The sequence below is a fragment of the Theropithecus gelada genome, chromosome 2 (genome assembly GCF_003255815.1).
Source record: "Theropithecus gelada isolate Dixy chromosome 2, Tgel_1.0, whole genome shotgun sequence".
Taxonomy (NCBI): domain Eukaryota; kingdom Metazoa; phylum Chordata; class Mammalia; order Primates; family Cercopithecidae; genus Theropithecus; species Theropithecus gelada.
This window is the reverse complement of record NC_037669.1, coordinates 40,326,104-40,348,042: the sequence shown is the minus strand read 5'-3', so window position 1 is coordinate 40,348,042 and position 21,939 is coordinate 40,326,104. Positions and strand designations below refer to the sequence as shown.

General features: G+C 43.8%; 1 protein-coding gene across 2 annotated transcripts in view; it reads left to right on the top strand.

Annotated features, from left to right (window-relative positions):
• Positions 1-5,434: 5,434 nt before the first annotated feature.
• FSTL1 (follistatin like 1) overlaps positions 5,435-21,939 on the top strand; it is a 55,660-nt gene continuing 39,155 nt past the window's right edge. For both annotated transcript variants that reach the window (XM_025375892.1, XM_025375891.1), the window contains exons 1-2: positions 5,435-6,135; positions 6,285-6,347. In XM_025375892.1, coding sequence (XP_025231677.1) covers positions 6,285-6,347 — 63 coding nt within the window. In that variant the 5' untranslated portion in view covers positions 5,435-6,135. The remainder of the gene's footprint in view (positions 6,136-6,284; positions 6,348-21,939) is intronic.

The window sequence follows — 21,939 nt, the reverse complement described above, 5'->3', positions numbered from 1 at the left end:
CATTCGAGAGTTTTGTATTTTCATTCACTACATAGCAAATCTCCCACATGGTATAATTTACTCTAATACATTTTTGTTTTCCTGCTAATCTTCAGCTATATAAATACATATATATAAAACACATTTTATAGAGAATACATTATATGTAGAGTACATTTTATATATATAACACATTATATATATAATTTTTTCTTTGTCAGTTGATCTATAATCTATAAAAACAATGCTTATCACTGGCTTGCTGTTAATAAATATGTGGGCGAATCTCTGTTCGAGGCTCACAGCTCTGAAGGCTGTGAGACCCCTGATTTCCCACTCCACACCTCTATATTTCTGTGTGTGTGTCCTTAATTCCTCTAGCGCCGCTGGGTTAGGGTCTCCCCAACCCAGCTGGTCTCAGGAATTATATCTATATATAATTTTTTCTTTGTCAGTCCCAAGGATGTGTTCTGACCAAAGAATGCATTTTAGCTTGTTATCACATTGTTTTCCATGTACTATTTCTACTATTTCTGATTAAGCAATAAGACAATTATTTTCCTCAAGGTATGTCTTTTGTCACTAACAAATCTAAAAGGAAGTCTCTAAACATTTAATATTAAACTGAGTGAAATTTTCTAAAGTACTAAGTTGAGTATTGCATGTCTTCAGACATCACTGAAAAAAAAAATGAAAGGATTTGTCTTTATGTTCCAAACACCTGGTTTCTAAAGGTCTTGCAAATCCTAAGTACTTTTAATCAATATCTCAAAGCATACTTAGGATGAGGATGTGACTAATGATAATGAATGTGAATCTGTATTTCAAATAGCCTTATGGCTACTTTTGAATTTTTCGATTGACTTGTCTTCAGTCTCAGTCATTGTTGTCACTGTGTTAATGTGGCAGACATCGAGCTCTTTTTACAAGTAAGAAACTTGTCAGTTTTGCCCTTTTCCTATAAATAAGAAAAAGCTTTATTCTCAAAGTATAGTTTTTGTAGTTGAAATGTTTTTAATCTAGTTTAGTGAAAACTAGATAGTATGTAAATCCAGTTAGGTGGGCACACTGCAGTACATCACAATGTGTTAAAGGGAACTAGCTGTTGTCGGTCCCTTTGTGTAGGAAAACGTCCACTCTCCCCTCATAGTATTTGGCAAATGGGGTTTAACTCATGACTGTCTGACATGCGGACGAAATACTGGTGTCATAGTCAATTTATATATTCACAAAGTCAATTTCTATTTTCATATAGAAAATAAGTAAAAATAGAAGTTCTAATATTCTTCCTCTGTCTCCTGGGGATGCTGTACCCCACTTTTGAGAGCACAGATTTCATTGTAGGATGGCTGATTCACTACTGTAGTGACATTGGATACTCCCAGAATCCATTCCCTGCTTCTCCAGCCAACACTAGCCTGAGTCTCTTTCGGGTGGTTCCACTTGACATCAGTTTGGGGATGTCAAGAAACTCAATTTGGACTTCGAAACAGGATATCCTAGGACTCTTTTTTTTTTTTTTTTTTTTTGAGGTAGGGTCTCTGTTGCCCAGGCTGGAGTGTAGTGTAGGATCATGACTTACTGCTGCCTCAACCTCCCAGGCTCAAGTGATCTTCCCACTTCAGCCTCCTGAGCCACTGGGACTACAGGTGCATGTCACCATGCCCAGCTAATGTAAAAAAAAAAATCTGTAGAGATGGGGTCTTCCTATGTTGCCCAGGCTGATCTCAAACTGCTGGGCTCAAGCAATCCCCCCACCTTAGCCTCCCAAAGTGCTGGGATTATAGGCATGAGCCACCACACCCAGCCTCCTAGGACTTTTGTAGCAGCTCCAAAAAGAAACTATGTCCCTCATCCACATGGTATAGTCCAAGGGTGTGAATTGGCCAGCACTGCAGCTAGTTTACCACCCTGATAGCATAGACTGGAGTTTCCAGGAGCCACACTGTGGCATTCGGGGATGAAATGAGACTGCTGAAGGTAGGGGCAAGAGAAGGCAAGAAATGGGATCTTTGGTGACCTTATTTGAGCTCCTGGATGAAGGCTTATCTAAATCCAGTCCTATCCATGGACTTCACAGCTGTAGGGGTCAATAAATTCCATTTAATTGTATAAACCACATTTAAGTTGGTTTCTCTGTCACCTGAAACAAAAAAAATCCCTCACTAATATAAACTGTCAGCCCTCTCATGCAGTTTGTTTTCTGATTTTTACTTATTTTCATCTTTTGCTTTATTTATTGCAGAGTTAACCATACGCCATAGCACAGTTTTATGATCAGTATCTGTAAGATCTCTCTAGTGAATTATTTCCATAGCAGTGCATCTTAATTACATGCTTACTGTGTACCAGGCACTATTCTAAGTACTTTACATATTGATACATTTAATCTGCACAATAACTCTATGAAATCAGTACAATTATTATCACGATTTTATAGATGAGGCAACTGAGATGCAGAGAGGTTAAGTAACTTGCCCAAGGTTACATAATAAGTAGTAAAGCCAAGATTTACTACCAAGGCAATTTTGTACCAAGGCAGTCTGTCTCATAAACCCATGCTTTTAATTGCTACAGTACACTGCAAAGATTACACTAGTCACATGCTAACACTGATATTGTCCAACTGTCTGATTTTTGCTGCCATTGTGATGAGTGTAAAGTGACATTTATAATTTACTGTGTAACTTTGGACAAACTACTCACACTCTGTGTCTGTTTCTTCATCTGTAAATTGGAGATAATAAAATAATACTGATTTCAGACAGTTGTTGTACAATTTAAATGATAGTAGTGATGTTGAGTGTCTTTACTTATTGTCCATTTGGGGTTCCCTTTTTGGAAATTGCCTGTTCATACCTATTGCCCTTTTTTATTGGGTTTCCTGTCTTTTTCTTATTGATTTGCAGAGTGTGTGTATGTGTGTGTGTTATGAGTTACATGTCAGTTTTAGATATTTATACCTCCTTCTATCATTCTGTCTATGGTGCCCTTAGTTGAACAGGAATCTTTTGTTTCATTTTTATATACTCAAATCCATTCATTGTGTTCCAAATGTAGAGAGGATAAAGATATGAAAAACACTGTTTATGCTCTAAGCAACTTAAAAGTAGCTGGAGAATCAAGAACAACTATGAGAACAAGTGTTAAACATTGTATAGCAGTCTGCAATATGATGCCCCAAGTTGTAAGGCTGAGTAGCCAACAGTATAAACTTGGGAAAGTATCTAAATCTTCCTGAGCTTCAGTTTTATTTGGAAAACGGAAACAATTAAAAAAAAGACCTTTCCATTTACTGTATTTTTTAAAATTTTTATTTATTATTATTATTATTATTATTATTTTGAGATGGAGTCTCTCTCTGTTGCCCAATCTCGGCTCACTGCAACTTCTGCCTCCTGCGGTCAAGCAATTCTGGTGCCTCAGCCTCCTAAGCAGCTGGCAATACAGTTGCCCACCACCATACCCAGCTAATTTTTGTATTTTTAGTAGAGATGGGGTTTAATCATGTTGGCTAGGATGGTCTCGAACTCCTGGCCTCAAGTGATCCACCTGCTTTAGCCTCCCAAAGTGCTGGGATTACAAGGCGCGAGCCATCATGCCCAGGCTCCTTTCCATCTATTGTGATAATTAAATAAAATAAGAGATGTTGAATGGTTCTCATAGTACCTGGTGTATAGTACCAACTACAATTTAGATGCAAAACAGATCAATGAGATAATAATGGCTATCATGTTTGGAGGTCTACTACCTGCCAGGCACTTTTTATATGTATCTGCTTAAATTTCACAACTCCCTGCAAGGCATTATCACTGCCATTTGTCGGACGCAGAAACCTAGGTTCAGAGGGCTTATTATTTGATGAAAGTCAGGCCACACAGCTAGTAAATGGCAGTGATAGGATGGAAAGCCAGAGTGCTTTGACGTCAAACCTCCTGTGCCTTCTACTATGCCAAGCTGTTGTCAGAAAAGATACTAAGGAAGCAATGAAACTTGACGTGGTTCCTGAAAACAAAGCAAACAAACCAACCCAAGCATTTTAGTAGATAGGAGGAAGGGAGGAAAGATCATGCCAGATTCTGAGAGAGTGCAGTGGATCTGCAAGGGATGCAATGTATTGAGAGTTATTCGAGGGCAGCAGCAAAACTTTATCCACCATACTTCCCTTCAATCCTCACACAGTGACCAAGACAGAGTATCTGGTGCGGAACATTTATTCCCTAATCTTATTATCCTAACAGGGGAGCAGGAGTAAGTTGTCTGGCGAGTTTGAAAGAATTGGGCATGTGTCACTCTATCCCCTCAAGTTTGGGGAGCAGGCATGTCCCAGGAGGCACATGTTTTCTGCTCTTCCATGCAGTCAGTCTAGTTTTTACACAGGCAGGTTTTCCAGCTCTGCTTGTGACTGAGTGGACATGTTCAATTCTGGGCCCACTGTCCCTTCAGATCTAAAGTCATGGCTGCCATTCCAGCCTTTAGCAGAGACAAAGCTGACATTTTGCTCTCCATAAGTCTGACTCCTGCTGCTATCTCAATGGATTCTGAACTTACATGGGGACCATGGGTATTATCTTGAAGCCCCCTAAAGCCACAACAGTGGGCACTCAACAAACTAGCAGAGTGAAAATGACAAGTTCAGAGGACAATGAGGAGATGGGCCTGCTTTGAGTGGAGGAAGTACGCCGATGTAGTTGAAGAGAAGTTAGATGAACAGGGTGGGCCCAGTAATGGACGGCTTATAAGAAGGGCAGAGTTTGGATTTGATGTGGGAAGAAGAGCGTTGAAAGTTTCTGAGTAGAGGAAGAACATGAACACTAGGAAGACAGTGTTTAAAATAAGGTAGCGAACGAATATGAAAATGGATTGCAGTAGAGACTACAGGGAAGAGACTGGAGCCCTAGGACAAAGAAAGGAGGTTTCTAGAATTTCTGAGTGAGGGAGGATGAAGGTCTGGCCTAGGAAAGTGGACATGTGAACGGAGGCGAGGGGATGCATATGAGATCTCAGCGGGTAAACTGCCAGGCTAAGGGTACAAGCCGGCTCTGAGAAAAGGAGATAGGTTTGAAGGCAACCACCCTGAAAGAGGTAGATGAGCAGGCCCTGAAGCTGGGGGAAGTGAGGCTTAGCCTTGGGCATGTGAAATCTGAGTTGCTAAGTGGATCTGTTCTCCGCACCAGTTATGGCAGGAAAGGCGCCTTAATTATGAGCATTTTAGGGAGTTAACCCTGTCAAAGAGGTAGCACACTTTCGAAGGCCAAGGGGTGGGACGAAGGTGGTGAAGATGGCAAGCCTGAACACAGAGGCTACTTGGGATGACAGGGGTGGGAGGAGGGACACAGGTGATGAGTGAGTGGGCGGAGAGGAGGGGGACACCACTCCCGGGCCCGAGGGAACGAGGGGATGAGGCTGCCGGCAAATGCTGGACTCAGGATCTTCCCAGCAGAGCAGGGCGCCCGCCACCTCACCCAGGACAATGCACCGTAGAACCCACAGCAGACTTCCCCACGCCGGGCGGTCTTCCCGGCCCTGCACCCACTTCCCGGTGCCCCGCTGCCCTGTTGCCGTGACACCCTCGACCCCGGGATGCGGGGTCTCCTCTGCCTCCCTGGGCCTCCCCCTTCAGCCTTGGGGGGCGGCTCCGCTTCCCAGGCCGCGGGACGTCTTTACCTCCAGGTTCCAGTCCCGGCCCTTCCCGGGCCCCCCGCGGCACCGCCCACCTGGCCACAGCCGCAGCCCGCCCGGGCGGCCGCCAGCCAGCAGCCCCTCCCGGGGTGGAGTTTCCCCTCCCCCTCCCCCTTTGTGGCAGGGCCCCACGGGACGCCCCCTCTGCCTCCGCTGCACGTCCAGTGGGACGAAGGGGTGCCGTACTAGGGGCCGTGCGGAGAGAGGGGTTCGGCGGCGCCAGGACTCCCGCGGGCTCCCCGGAGCAGGGGGCGGGAGGAGGGGGAGCGGGAGCCGCGGGGGCCTCTGCAGCAGAAGGGGGAGGAGAATGGGGAGGAGCTGGTGGGCAGGCAGGCGGGGAAGGAGAGGTCTTAAGGGGCGGCGAGCCCAGGTCGGATTTCCTCCGAGGCTGGCGATCGGCGGAGCTCCAACCTCCGCTTAGAGCTCGCTGCGGCCGTCCTGCCCCGTGCCCTCGGAGACCTGGACCGTACCACGGTGAGCGCAGGGCGCGAGGCGCGGAGGCCGGACTCTTCGGGCGGCCGGGGGTGCTCGGGCGGAGGGAGCGAGCCTGCGGGACCCGAGCAAGTTTCCCAGGTCCGCGCGGGGCCCGGCGCCTCAGACCCGCTCTCTTCTCTCTTCCGCAGATGTGGAAACGCTGGCTCGCGCTCGCGCTCGCGCTGGTGGCGGTCGCCTGGGTCCGCGCCGAGGTAGGCGAGGGGCCGAGGAGTCCGAACTCGGTCCCCGGGGCCGCTTGGGTCTGCGCGCTGGGCGGGTGGGCGCGCATCCTGGGGATGCTTTCCCGGGGTGGCGTTGCGAGTTTCCGGCCTTGGGGTGGGCCGGGGTGGAGCTGGGGGAATGCTGTGAACAGAAATGCTACTCACGAAACTTAAATCTCTAAAGCAGGAAAAGTAGTTCGGGCCGTAAGCGGGATCCCCAACGCGGCTAACATGGAGGGAGAGCGGGGAGGAGGAGAGGGGACGGGCTGGGCCGACGGGGACGAGGCGGCGACTGGAGCAGCAGCGAGTTAAAAAAGGCGCCTCAGTTCCTTCCTTCACTTCAGAGGAGACAGAGTAGTTGGGGACTTTTCCCTCTCAAGTCTGTCTCCGGGGGACAGGGGCAGAGGAATCTCCGGATTCTTCTTTTGGGGCAAAATTAATTTTCCTTTCTCTCTTTTAAAGTGAGATCATGATTCCCTGAACTGTATTTTCTTCTTTGTGAAGTGCCCTCGGGTTATGTGTTATCATCTGGGCCATGTAACGGCCTTTTCCGAAATGTTCCCTGTAACGTTGCGCAAGTGTAAGAGAAAATCCATTGCTCTGCTCTTTGGGGGCTCGAGTTTCCAGTTAAAGCGTTTCAGCGCTTGTTTTTTTGTACCAATTTTTTCAACTCTAACGACCTTCCTGAGACACTACAAACAAACCAACAAACTCTTTGCTCAGAAGCCCCTCCATTAACTCAAAGGTTTATGGACAGAAAATAAACAATTCTAAATTCCCCGGGCTCCAGTCTCCAGGAAAGTGAGGTCAGAAACTAAACATTTGATAATTATGGCAGGAAATATGGAAGGAATTAAAAAGCATGAGGGAGAAGAAATGGAATGCACATTACAAAAGAAATAGCTCCCTGGTGGGTGGTTTATGCTCCCCGTTTGAATTTTTTCCTTCATATTACAGTTTAACCACACCCTTAGCATCGCAGCTTGACTCTGCCCAAAAAAGTCATAAATGCATACAAGGTCTTCACAATTTTTAAAAAATACGCATTGGTCTGAATTCTCATTTAATTCACTACTACGTTGTTGATTGAGGTGGAAACTCAACTGTTTTTACTCCCAATGAAATAAAAGTAGCTAGTATTTATTAAATATCTGCTGTGTTGTAATAGAATTCCACTTTAATGACAGATACATTGAGTCAGAGAAGGTTACCCAATGCTCTCAGCTACTAAATGCTAAGGGTGGGATTTGAACCCAAACAGTCTGGCTCCGGACCCAAGGCTCTTGACTACTAGACCACACCACTTCCAAGCACAATGGTTTAACATTTACCAAGTACATTTTTGTATACCACACATTGGGCTATGTACATTACTTGCAGTTATTTCTTTTAAAGCTCCCAAACCCTATAATGTAGGTTTTATTATCCCGATTTTACAGAGCAGGAAACAGGTTTAAGGAGATTAGGTAACTTGCCCAGGGTCATACAACTAGTTAGCTCTGAAGCAGGATCTGAGCCCACCTGTCTATCTTTGGAGCCCATCTTGAATTCCATGTCTGCTTCTTACCCATTTGGTTTCCAGGGTTTACATTTGAGGGAGTATTCCCCTTCACTGGCTGATGTAGCCCTGGTTAAGAAACATTCCTCCATCCCCTGCTGTGGCCCTCAAAAGGCAGCTGCAGACCAGTGATGGATGAGGTGGATCCCTGGTTGGTTTTCCAGCAGGCTTAAGAATTGCCAGCCAGTGTGTGAAATCACTCAGTGAACTGGAATGCAAATATGAGGTGTGAGGAGGCTGTTGGTTCACTCACCAGGCTGTGTGGCCCAAGTTCTGGGATCTATTCTAGGCGGCCTGCAAGACACACACCCCTCCCAACCCCCTTCCTCACAGGGAAAACTTATCCCTGGTAGGAAGTTCCCCCAGCAGCAATTTCCTGCTGGAGGTAGAAGAGCATCCAGTGCTCTCACAGAATTCCCAGGCAAACTCTACAGGGAAGAAGGCAAAATAGAGAAGTACTGAGATGTAAAAACAGAGTGTGTTGGTGGAGAAAGGAGGCTGTAAACTCAGTGTGTGTAAATGGTCACAATGAAAAGAGCGAGGGGTAGGTATGAGCTAGGTTACATTCCATGGCTCCAGGTTATTAAGGATTATTATCTTTTAATTATTCCAACTTCCTGGTGCCTGGCCAAGTAACAGTTGGCAAGTTTTTAATCCATTTAATAATAATATACCTTTAACTATTGATGAGGAGGTACATTAACCCTCTCCCTCTGGGAATGGAAATTTGGATTTTTTTTAAAGCATTTTATCTTGTAGTTAGTGGTGCTTGCCGTTTAAATGTCTTCCTTGTTAACTCTAGGGACGGTCTGCAGAAATGGTCACATCATGATATTTACAGTCTTTATTGACAGGAATCTATTGTAAACTTTAAATCAGCTAAAATTGTATGAATATTGTTGAACTTTTTAGAAATGAAATTTAGAAAATAAATTGAGGTGTCTTGGTGCTTTCTTGCTTTTTTGCAACCGTAAATATTTAATTCAGCATATTTTTAAAAAATTTTAATCGCTTTACAAATCATGTTGATGTTTGAAGCAGCCAGAGCCTCTGTAGTAAACTTCAGAATCAGAGTTGCTCACCACTTGGGAAAAGGTAATTGTCATCAGTATTAATGCCAGTCTATGTCAATCCCATTTGGTTAGATTCTCAAAATTATTAACAAAAGTCATTAAGGAGCCTGGGCTTAGGGGCTCATGCCTGTAGTCCCAGCACTTTGGGAGGCCAAGATGGGAGGACTACTTGAGTCCAGGAATTTGAGACCAGCCTTGGCAACATGGTGAGACCATATCTCTACAAAAAATAAGAAAATTAGTTGGGCATGTTAGCACACGCCTCGGGTCCCAGCTACTCAGGAGGCTGAAGCAGGAAAATCACTTGAGCCCAGGAGGTTGAGGCTGCAGTGAGCCATGATGGTGCCACTGCACTCCAGCCTGAGCAACAGAACGAAACCTTGTATTTAAAAAAATAGAAACAAACTCATTAAGCAGAGTGTCATATTGTTTTGAATGTGTTTCATGGTCTCCTACTTCCTTGGCACCTCGTGATTGCTTTCTCATTGCTGCTTCTCTTTCTTACCTGCTCACTCTCTTACTACTCTGTCTGCAGCATATACCTTCAGCCAGCCTCCCTCCAGATTCTGCCACATCCACCTGAGCACACACACCCATGCACTCTGTAGTCTGCTTGAAAGAGGGTACTGGGTGCAGCGTATGTCTCTAGATGTGTGTAGATTAACATGTGAATGGACTAGGCAGAGAGGGCAGCAGCAGAGGGAATGCCTCCACTAACAATTACACAGATACGCCTTTTCTAGATTATCTGGGGAGGGGCCTGTGTGAGCCTGCTCTTCAACCCTTTCCCATCCCCTTCACATTGGGAATTACTGCAGTTCATTGAGAAGTGTTGATGGTGGATGCATGGTACGGAGCCTGGGAAAATGTTAAGAACACAGGCGGTAGTGTGTGTGCCCTTGAAGCTCAGTCAGTGGTTATCTGTCACTCTAACATGACGGGCTGAAGAGAACCCTGTGAGCCCAACTGCCTGCTTTAGGAAGACAGCCCTGGCAAGTACCCAAGCATATCCCAACTCTCCTTTGGTGGATGTCTCTGCTGTCACTATGATTCCCAGCATTCCAGGTCTAGAAATTCATTATGATAAGTCACATGTACAGTTGACTGATTTGTAGTTCAGAATCCTCGTTCCAGTAAGGGATCCATGCTTGACCCATGAACTTTGAGTGCTTTACCTAAGAGAGAACAGTAACAATTCTACAAACAGATGTACTTCACTTAGCTCTAGACATGCAATACTAGAAGATTATGAGGGCTTTGTCCTTCTGAGGCCACGTTTCTTAACCTCATTTGTACCCTATTATCAGCATATAGTTAACCACTAGGGGTTTTATTCGGGAGCTCCTCTGTGTTCTTTAGAATTGTTCTGATGGTAGACTCAAGTAAGCCTTGCATCTAACCCGTATCTCTGACTGCATCTTCTTGGAGCCACAACTTGTATTATTAACAAAGCTAAAGAGATCACTAAAATGATCTCTTGCTTGTTTATCCTTTGGCAAATAAGCTACTTGTTGCAATTCTAGAGACCACTGCTGGAAATTGGGGTGTAAAACATAGCAGGGATTCTGCGGACTAGCCAGAACAGAAGGACAAGCACCCAGCATATGAGGCCCTGGCCATTGCAAGTGGCTTTAGAAGGTGGACACGTTACAGTTCTCTTAGAACTCTCTGGATTGGGTGACAGAAACCAAGACTCCATCCCCAGGCTCACAGAAGCAAGTTGGAGAGGAACCATGAGGTGACAATCTGGTTGTGGGCTGAGGTGGATGTAATGATCCCAGAGGAAGTGCCCCAAAGATGAAAAGAAAGTCTTCAAAGTCAGTGAGGCAGAGCAACATATGCTGCCACAAGAACAGGAAGTAAAGGATGAGCTGTAAATACCAGTGATCACATATGAGAATTGAAAATGTCATGAATTCTTTGTCTTAGTCCTCTTCAAATAACTGGACGTCTGGCAGAATGTTTCTAACAGACATAAATTTTATTAGCTTAATGATACCAGTTAATAGGGAAAAGTAGAGTTAGATAGGTTCATGTTGTAAGCCAGATGAATAATGTCCTCAGAAGGCAAATGCATACTTTTTGTCTAGGATGCTCTATTCTGACTCCTGCTATTTTGGCAAGGGGCACTTTCTCTAAGAGGACGCCATGAATGGCGTGGCCTTCCCTTCACTGTCCTCATCGAGCCTATTCCCTCCTGCAGCTGAGCGCACCTGGTACTCAGGTGACCTGAGTCACAGTGAAGCACAGGGCATGGTCTCTGCCCTCAAATTATTTACCATCTAGTGGTGGGCCCAGGTGCTTTAAATCGTGGCAGCTACAGTTTATATTATTATAACTATATAGTAACTAGCAGTTTTATACTTATTATTGCTGTTTGTTTTTTAAATTTACATTAATGTAGGGCTTTCCTTTGTAAGATCCTTTTATGGTAGCAAAATGCACAAATCTTCCATGTATAGCTTCATGAACTTTTACATCTGGCCCATGTTGGCACCATCCAATAAGACGGAGGGAGTCGGTACAGAAAGGAGGCTATGAACCTGTGTGTTACCGTGAAGTTACATACAGAAAAGTTACCATGAAGAAAATGAGGGATAGGGATGATCTAGGGTACATGACTCTGTGCCCAAATACAACCATCTTTTAATCTGTCTCTTCTCTTGGTGTCTAGCCCAGGTAAGATTTGGCAAGTTTTTAATCAATGTTTTAACAACAGCAAACCTTCAATAATTGATGAAAGGTAAATTAACCCTCTATATGAGATTTACTATTTGGATGTTATTTTTAACATTTTAACTCGTTAACAATAGATGGCTTTCCTTGTTAGCTACAAGGATGTGCAGCAAACACAGTGAAATACAGCCTTTGTTGACATGAATCTGTTTTAGTAAACTTTAGATCAGCTTTGGGGAGCTTTCTTGACTGTTTTGTGGATGGATAGATATTCCAGGACTCACTGTAATCTATATTAAATTCAGCAAAGAACTCAAATCATTCTGTTAGACCACTTTGCCCTGGTCATTATTACTTTTGAAAGGACTCTACATAAGATGTCAGTCATGTTATTTATGACAGGAAAAAACTTAACACTGACTACATAGTCAACCATAGGAGAAGGGTTAAATAAATCATGGAACAGCTATATGTGCCACCAAAAGCATTTACAAAAACATTTTGAAGCTCTGGCAAATGATTATAATTTAATTTAGAAAGCACACACCCCCCAGCTTTATTCTCACAACTGTAAACATTTATAGAAAAGTACAAACAAATGTGTTAGGAATTATCTGTAGGTAGTGGATTTATGGGTCATTTTATTCTTTGTCCTAGTCTTTTCTATATTCTCTCAGCTTTTAATTAGCATATTTTATTTTCATATTTTATCAGAAAATAACATACTAACTTTTTTATTTAAATAAAATACCACATGTTAGGAGAAGGGAAAATTCCTCTTGAAGAAAGGAGGGGATCACAAGAATCGTCACGATGTCAAGGCACTGGATGCAATATCCAAGGGGCAGGACTTCAGGGATTGCTTAAGGAGAAAAAGGTGGGGTGGTAAATGGCCTTTCAGAGATGGCACAGACATGACATACATATTACCACTACCCTCTCCCTTACCCATGACACACATTTCTAATCAATCGTAGAATTCTTTCCTACTGAACTTGGAGAAGGTTTGAAAATCCTACTCAGCAATGTTCTAGGTAGCCACTAGCAATGAGAGTCTATATGAGATGAAAGCTATTTACCATCCCTGCTGGAAAAATCAGTCCAATTTGACAAACATTGACACATCTTTAGCCAAAATTAAGATAATTAGAAGGCAGAGTTTGGGACTGTATGAAACTGACAAAAACAACATGGGGTAATAGGTGATAGAACTGGGTTAGCAAATGGATGAAATGTCAGGAAAACAGCACTTACACCAGATTTTGGCCCAAGCTTCTAAGCTCTTTGGATGAATCTGAACACCTTAAAATAAGCCAGACCCTCTAACATTGTCCCCATCAACAAAATATGATGAGAATTTTCTTGGCTATTCTGATGAAGTAAACAGTTGCTCTGCTAAAGTTCTAAGAGCTGCTGCTGTCACAGATAACAGCTTTTGCATTAGCAGCAGCCTGGCGGTAACTTGCTAATAGAATGCTCTTTGGGTATTTGGAGTACAAAATAATTCCCATAAATCTTCATTTCCTGCTTTGGTTGGAGGATTTCCATTTAATCTTTTCGTAGACTTTAGATGCTCATTTGGAAGCCATCACCAATCAACTATTCCCAGGATTAAGTCTGAATGTATGACCCCCATATATCCCTTGAATAATCCTGGACACTATTTGTGACCAGCCAAGCTGTTGCCAAACAAGTCATGTGATACATGACAAAAGCTATCACATGTTGCAGGCCCAGATTTACACGTGCATGCATGTGTGCGTGTGTGTGTGTATGTCATGGGATATTGGCTTGAATTGATGTAAGGAAAACATCTCTCTGTCTTTCTATACTTTTTGTTGTTTCAAGATTTAAAATCCTATGTCTGAGGCAAAATTTGTCTTTTCTCCTGTCTTTCCTCTTATCCTTCAATGACAGTTAATAAGTGTAATTTATTGATCTACAGAAGTGTCAGGCATTATGCTAGTCAGTTTGCACATATGCTACTATTAGGAACAGTGTCGGACTAAAAAGCCTTACCATACAGATCCCTGTTCTGAAGGAGCTGCTACCACCATAGCTTCTTGGCCATTAGGGGTCAGATGTAAGGCTTTAGCAGAAATTCCCCTTCCTCACCTCTTGCCACTACTTCAGAAAATCCTGAAACATGGCAGTGGGATAGATGGCCCCTGCCCTCTCGGAATTTGAAAGACTCCACTTGGGCAGCTGGGGCCCTTTTCAGCCTGTCCACCTAATCAGTATGGCCAGTAGATGGCAGCTTTTTGTGTGGAACTTTATCTTACCTTGTAACCATTCCGGGGGTCTGCTGTTTTTCTCTTCCCGTTTTCCTTGTCTTTTCTTGTTCTAATTTCTGGGTGTCTCCAAGTCTGCTTTTTTTTCTTTTTCTTTTTTTTTTTGAGATGGAGTCCCGCTGTGTCGCCCAGGCTGGAGCACAGTGGTGCCATCTTGGCTCACTGCAACCTCCTCCGCCTCCCGGGTTCTAGTGATTCTCCTGCCTCAGCCTCCTGAGTAGCTGGGATTACAAGCGCCTGCCACCACACCCGGCTAATTTTTGTATTTTTAGTAGAGATGGGGTTTCACCTTGTTGGCCAGGCTGGTCTGGAACTCCCAACCTCAAGTGATCCACCTGCCTCAGCCTCCCAAAGTGCTGGGATTAGAGGCGTGAGCCACGATGCCAGGCCTAAATCTGTCTTTTTCACAGACTCTGTAACAAACCCATTTTGTTATTAAGAGCAACATTGTAGCACAATGAAAGAGTCTCACTTAGAAATCCTGCTCTGCCCTTTTCTGGGCACCTTTTTAAAGTCATGTAATGTCTCTAACTTGTAGCTTCAGTTAAGAGCGAGGGCTTTGAGGCAGTAGACTGAGTTTGAATTCTGGCCTTGTCTAGCTGTGAGCCTTGTGCAAGTTACTTAACCTCCCTGAAGTCACTTTCCTTACCAGTAGAATGGGAATCATTCCGTGTCTCTGCCTGTCTACTTGATTAGATCATGGAAAAGATCTCCTCCACTCATGGTATATAGTCAACACCAAAAACAAATACTTGCAAGAAATGAAGGGCCGCTTACCAGTCCCTACGAGGCACGGACAAAGAATGTTTTTGACTAATGATTTCACCAAGAGAATTCTCAATATACAAGTAAACATCCACTAGGCATTGTCTTTATTTGCATAGCCTTTGTGCTGGCTCAGGTTGTTACTCTGATACTGATTTAACCTTGAGAGGAAGTATAACATAATGGCTTAGTGCTCAGACCTGGAAGCTAGATTAAATCCTAGCACTGCCCTTAGTAGCCATGTGATCTTGGGAAAACTACTTAAAACCTCTCTGAGCCTGTTTCCCCATCTCTAAAATGTGCTTAATCCAGAGTATCTACCCCATAGGTTAGTTGTGAGAATGAAATAAGCTCTTACATGTAAAGCAGAGTGTTTTGGCACACAGTGTGCAGTGTTAGTTGGTATTATCATCCTCATGACATCTCTATGGGATGAACTCCAAAAGCCATGGGGTGTGTGTGTGTGTGTGTACCTGTGTGTATGTTGTGTATGTGCGTACATGTGTGAGCACACATTCACGCATGTGTATATGTGTGTATGTTGTGTATGTGTACACGCGTGTGTTTGAGCACACATTCACGCATGTGTATATGTGTGTATGTTGTGTATGTGTACACGTGTGTTTGAGCACACATTCACGCATGTGTATATGTGTGCTCATGGCATGCAGAAGTCTCCTTGCTGCTTTTTCCCTCTCCAGAGATTTAAGTATCACCTTCTTTTTTAAAGAGAAAACTAGGATATTTATTTTAGTGGATGCTTTAAGGCCCAGAATTTTTATCAGAACCCTTGCTTCTACTGACCTAATCTTGCCCTTAAACTTCTATATAGTGTTGCTTCTGTGAAGCCACAGTTCTGTCATTCCTCCAGGAAGAGATTGAAGTACTCATGGAGCATCTCCTGTGCAGAGGCAGTAGGATAGGAAGCCAGCATAGGTTTTCCTGAAGGTAGAGTGAGTGAATGGAAATAACTGGGAAGAAAACAGAAAGAAAAGGCAAAAAAAGATGTATGTATGGAGGTAGCAAACAGATATCTTGGGTGGTCATTTTCATTTTGCTGTGGTCTTCATAGCATGACCTGTTACCAGGCAATAAATTCCAAATTGTTGGTGCGGAAAATGTGATAATGCAAAGGAATAGGATCCTTTGCTTTCATTATTTCAAAAATAAGTGCCAGTTACTCTCAAAGACAGGGTAAGAAGTATTCCTGGAGCAAGCTGGAATTTGTCCCTTTGGGAGCCAAGGCCACAGCTTCTGGTACTTTGCACACAGACCTGGAGTCCCACTAGGGAGGGGCTGCTGTGTCTGCAGCCAGTCCGATGCCAGCCTCACATGCCCACCCCTTCCTGGCCGTAGAGCCAGCTCTCTTTACCACTCCTTATGTTGCTCTTTGCTCTTTGCTTCATCTTTCTCCTCTATTTTCCTTTTCTCACCATCACAGAGAGGTCATCCTGAAGTGTCTGGGCCGCAGTAGGAGCTGCCAAACATTCACGAACCACCATGTTCACATTAGATGCAGAGATAAAACTGCACAAAGTCTCAGTACACTATTTTTCATCACTCATCTGGGACAAAGTAAAATTTTTCAAAGTCAGCTCAAAAGAGGAAGGCAAAAGGTATTGCAAATCTGTTCAGGCACTGAGTTAGCGCTGGTGTATAAGAGACCTTGTGCGCAAAGAGCTTGCAGTCCAGAGGGGAGGCAGACAGGAACACAGGCTCAAAGTGATGCAATGTGAGAAGTATTAGGACAGGGCTGAAAACCTAACCCAGCATAACAGGCTCAGGAGCGCTTCCAGGAGGAAGTGACCCACCAGCTGAGCTTTGAAAAATGACTGATAGTCACTGTGTCTTACTTGTGGAAGTTGGAAAACAAACCAAAGACACTTGTGCTGGGTAACATGCACTCAGCATTGTAGAGGCCCATCATTTAACTTTCCTGGTTACATCACTTGTTATATGGCTATGTGTCTGGAATGACGGGTCAGACTTGGCCATTCTGGCCACATAGACATGGCAGGCATGACTTCCATTTGGAATTCGGTCCAGTTACTTCTGAGTCACATTGGAATGCAGTTTTTACAATGGAGCATTTGCAGCCTAATGATCAGTGACTTAGGAGTCTGGGGGATTTTTTTGTGGTGGTTGTTTTGTTTTTTTGACACAGGATCTTGCTCTGTTGCCTAGGCCGGATAGCAGTGACACAATCTTAGCTCACTGCAGCCTCTACATGCTGGCTTAAGCAATCCTTCCACCTCGGCCTCCAGAGTAGCTGGGACTACAGGCATGTGCCATCAGGCCCAGCTAATTTTTATGTTTTTAGTGGAGTCACCTTGTCACCCATGCTGGTCTCTAACTCCTGGGCTTAGGTGATCCTCCCTCCTCAGCTTCCCAAAGCCCTGGCATTACAGTCGTGAGCCACAGCGCCCAGCCTTGGGAGATGTTTTAAGGCAATTTCTTTGTTCTCCAGATGTATTCACAAGTGTTCCGCATTAAATAAGGCCAAATGGCAAGACAGCTCTAAAACGCCAGCTGAGTTGCTAGGTAGGGTTGTACAGACTGTTCACTGCACAAATGTGTCATGTACCTGTGTGTGGTACAGGGCTTGTCTGCCCACCCACAGGAAGGGGCACCTTTTTTTCTAACTGATGTGCAAAGCTCCCCAAACCCAACGTTATCTCTGAGTCATATGATGTTTATTAGACTGTGGTGGTCATTTCTACATTTGTGCATCTTATAAATTGATTTTGTTCAGACTCTTGCAAAGTTTTTGTACTAGGCCTCCATCAAAAGCCAGTTCTGTGTTTTTGTAGATTTTCCTCATAGATAAGCAGAGATGATAGACATGAAAATCTTAAACATCTGGTTTCTTGTACCCACAGTGTGCTACTTTGGGCTGTTGCACCACTCAGTCTAGTTTGGGAACTGTGATTCCCAGGAATTAAAACAAGTATTCCCAGCTTCCTTTTGATTGCTGGATTAGCAGAATTTCCCCGGCCTCCAGCTGAATTCCAGCCCCTGGGAAGAAATATCTTAGAGTGAACCCCCAGCCTGGAGCCTGTCAGAGGTTGTGTCATGTGTTTGCATTAGCTGAACAAAAACCGAGCAGGCTTTCCGGCCTTGCTCTCCCCTCCTCCCTGCACGCCTCTCCGCTGGGAGAGGCCAGTTAAAGTCTAGACACTGTCTGCTTGGCTCTGTGCCTTTTTAGCACAATCCGCACGGTTCTGCAGCTCTTACTTTGGTTGCCTGTCCTCACTCGTTTCCCCAGTTTTCCTAGTCAGCCTTAAACTGTCTCGGGGGACTGGCAACGAGCCGCACACATAGGAAACAGGTGAGTGAATTTATGAGACTGTCAGCATTCAACTGCCTTGAAAGGTTCAGAGTGAAGATAGCAGCAGTGCTGGCTGAAACTGTGGCTGAGTTTACAGACATCCCTGGTGTGAGCTGGCTTCAAATGAACCTCCACTTACTGGCCAGGGATGGGCTGGGACGAATAACTCGGGACAGATAGTGGCACCCCAGGTAATGAGCAGCCACCTGACTCCTCAACTGCCAAATATGGGGGGTTAGAGTAGGTGGGCTCTAAAATGCAGCTTTGAAATCCTATTCATATAAAAGGAGGCAGATATTCTAGGCTGGATTATCAAAATATTCTACTTAATGGAATTGGGATTAACTCTTACCGTGATTTACAGCCTAGCGAAGAACAGTTTGAAAGATAGGCTGGCTCAAGAATGAGAAAACAGGGTGAATAAAAACAGGAGGCATCTTGTGTCCTTTACTTCCTCTCGCCATGTAGTGAGTGGAATATAAACAGTACAGCATATGGCACCTGAACAGTCTTCATGCCCAGGAATCCCAAATGCTGTTTACTCTACAGAAAGGAATCCCTTGATTTTCCACTTCAGAAGCCAACTAACAACACTGGGGAAGAAATGAAGAACCCTGGGTCTCCTTGTAGTCGATCAAGAAATTTTGGGGGCAAAAAAGGGAAGACAACCCCTAATTCAGAGTGTGCAATTTGAGATTTATTGAACTTATTTGAAAAACAAAAGCAAACAAAACTTTCTTCTCACTTCTGTAAATGTTCACATTTTCTTTTAAAAATAATGATGCAGTATTGCAGATGGCTTACAGAAATAGTTGTCTGAAACTATTGCATGGACCCTGATTTTGTTTTCTGGAATACTTCTTATTACCTTTCATCATGTTGCCTGGCCCATGGTCAGGATCCAGGGGCTCCTGAATAAGTATTAATGAATTGCCTGCCTTGCTCCCCTGGCCCTGATCTCTGGTCAGATCAGGGCTCTTACTACAGCCCATGGGCACTGGTCTTTTGCTTTGACTCAATGGTTAAATCAAGTGACTTGTTACGGTGAACACATAAGGAAGCAGAGGCCAATGCAGATGTTTTAGTCCTACTGAAATGCTTGGTACCTTGCCTGTACTCCAGTTCCCAAATCTCACTAGAAAATCCCAGTGTGCTAAATCGTGCTATTGATCCTGACTGGGGAGCCAGCCAGCTCAATACTGGAGGTGGCCTTCCTAGTAAATGTACAGTACAGATTAGGAATTAAAGTTGGCCGTGCCCCAGGGTAGACTATATGTGTGTGTGTGTCTGTGTACATACAGAAAACACATACATGCACACATACACACAGATAGACATTGACTTAAATTTCACCACTAGGAGAACATGGCCATCTCCCTGTAGCTCAAATAGTGAGACTTTTCTCACAAAAATTCCTATGGAATTTGTTTTGTTTTAATTTAGTTTCGTGTTTGACTTCTGTTATACTGCCCTGATTTCTTTCTAAGCCTGGACACATAGATACAGTGCTTATTTTTATGGTGCGAAGTTGGCCTGTTAATGAATTTAATAAGTGCATGTCATTATTCACTCATTCCCTACCATATTCCAAACAATAAGAGGTTTTCCCTCCCTAATCCCAACATATCCTATTAGCTTCTCTAAGGGTTGGGCTAATTACATGTATTTTTAGCTATTGAGAAGGCCCATGTTTGTAGTTTGTGGCATAACATTTGTGACAGAGAAATAGAAAATGGACGGGACCTCAAAGATGGTCCAAGAAATTTCTGATCACTTTCACACAGATACCTGGCTCATCTAAACTGTAGTGTGAAATTGATACATGTGGAATTTCTATCAGAGAGGCTAAACACTATTGAAACAGAAATGCAGACGCTCACCCTCAGCAAAGACTCAGACATACTGAGTTCTCTTTATTGTCAGGGTCCCTACCAGGAGGGCCCAGCATGGCTTCTTGGCGGCCCAGCCCAGCTCACAAAACTTGCTTTGGGATGGAGGCAGATGTATGCTTGCCAGTCATTCACAAATACTCGGAGCACACAGCTTCACTTCTCCCAGGGCACCACCATCCTTGGTTCTGCACTGTGTGCTATAATTCTGATGCTATAGGGACAGGCCGAGGCCTACATCAGAAGCAGGAAATTCACCTGGCTTCTCCCGAGAGTCCCAACAGTCTTTCAGGAATGTATCTGTCTATGCTTTGTTCCCCTTCCTCTAGTATTCCCTCCTTGACATTTTCTATTTTCTTTCTTTTCTTATCCTGTGTGGCCTTGGTCTTGCTGACAGCCACATGCAGAGATGCAGATTTTCTGGTTTAGCTATTTATTTTAAGGAGAAAGACGTTCACTTTATGCATTAATTGGCGTCTGCTTCCTGTTCCACAGAAGGGTAATTTTCTGTGTGGCACTAAGGGCTTGATAATGATCAAAGAAAACCCCAGTTCCCAGTAGGAACACACTTCAGGTGTGAGTCCACTTTGGGTTTCTCAGTCTCCTTTCTTGGGAGATGGAACTAGAAGGGAGAATGGGACTGGGAAGTGTTTTGAGTAGAGGCCAGACATTCAAGTCTTGGCTAAATGTTGGGTATAATAATTTCAGTACTCACTGCAGGCTTATTTCTTAATAAAACTCCCCAAGCTACTTGTGGACCATGTTGTTTTAAAGGATAGGTACAACGTTAACCGCTTCCTCTTACAGATGCAGTTGAAGAGTCTTTGTGTTTCTTCATTTTCTCCAAAAGAACATATATAAGCTAGATAATAAGAAACCATGTTGGGGTTGTTTTGTTTATTACATGTCCTATTTTAGGTACTTTTTTTGACAAAAATAAAAAAGGGATATGAAGTCCTGTAAAAACAACCAGCGCTTGAGGATGACTAACCCCACTATATTGGTCATTTTACAGCTTAGGTAATTGCGTTTTTCCTCCAAATTCCCCATACACATTTGATCAAATAGAAGTCTCTTCATTTCCTGCTTTAAGTTGCTCCATGGAATTGCTGTGTGGATTAGAGAGCAAGTTGGGTTCCTCCCCAGTGGCTGTGTTTCCGTTGGTTGATTGGGTTATTTTCCAGGTAATACTATCATTATTTTGCCCAGTCTAAATAGCATTGTCGTGTAGTGACCGTAATTATTCATGTTAACAGTGGCCTGGAATGTAAAGACTTCCTCATTCTCCAGTGATTTGTTGTTTAACTCCAGGAAAAAGTATGTTCTCTGCCTAGGCTGAAGTGTGTGCATGTATTTGGCGCTTAGATAGCTGAGGCTCTAGACTGCCAGTCTGTGGGCTCAGATGTGACAGTAGCCATATTCAGAAAGTCATGACAGTCTCTGAGAGAGAGACAAAAGTTAGCAATTCTAAGCCTAAGAGTGTTCAAAGCATGTGATGAACTGTCCCCAAATGGTTCTTGTCCTAGAAGTTGGTGGAACAAATAGGAAGAAGGAAAATAGGGATGAGGAAGACTGGGAGAAAGGAGGTGGTGATGCACGTGGGAAACTCCGTTAATTTTAGTGGGTTAAGCAAATGCAGATGAGGCGACTGAGTGAAGAATTTCTATTCTTTAAGTGCTTCATAAGAAAATACTGTGAGTGAACACTGCAGATATATATGATCAGAAAAGATATATCACTGTTTTTTGTTTGTTTGTTTTTGTTTTGAGACAGAGTCTTGCTCTGTTGCTCAGACTGGAGTGCAGTGGCAGGATCTTGGCTCACTGCAACCTCCGCCTCCTGGATTCAAGCAATTCTCGTGCCTCAGCCTCCCAGGTAGCTGGGATTACAGGTGCCTGTAACCACGCCTGGCTAATTTTTGTATTTTAAATGTGTGGTCTGTAAGCAAAACTTACGAATGATAATTAAAGCTGTAAATTAAAATAGGACCTCTACATAGTATG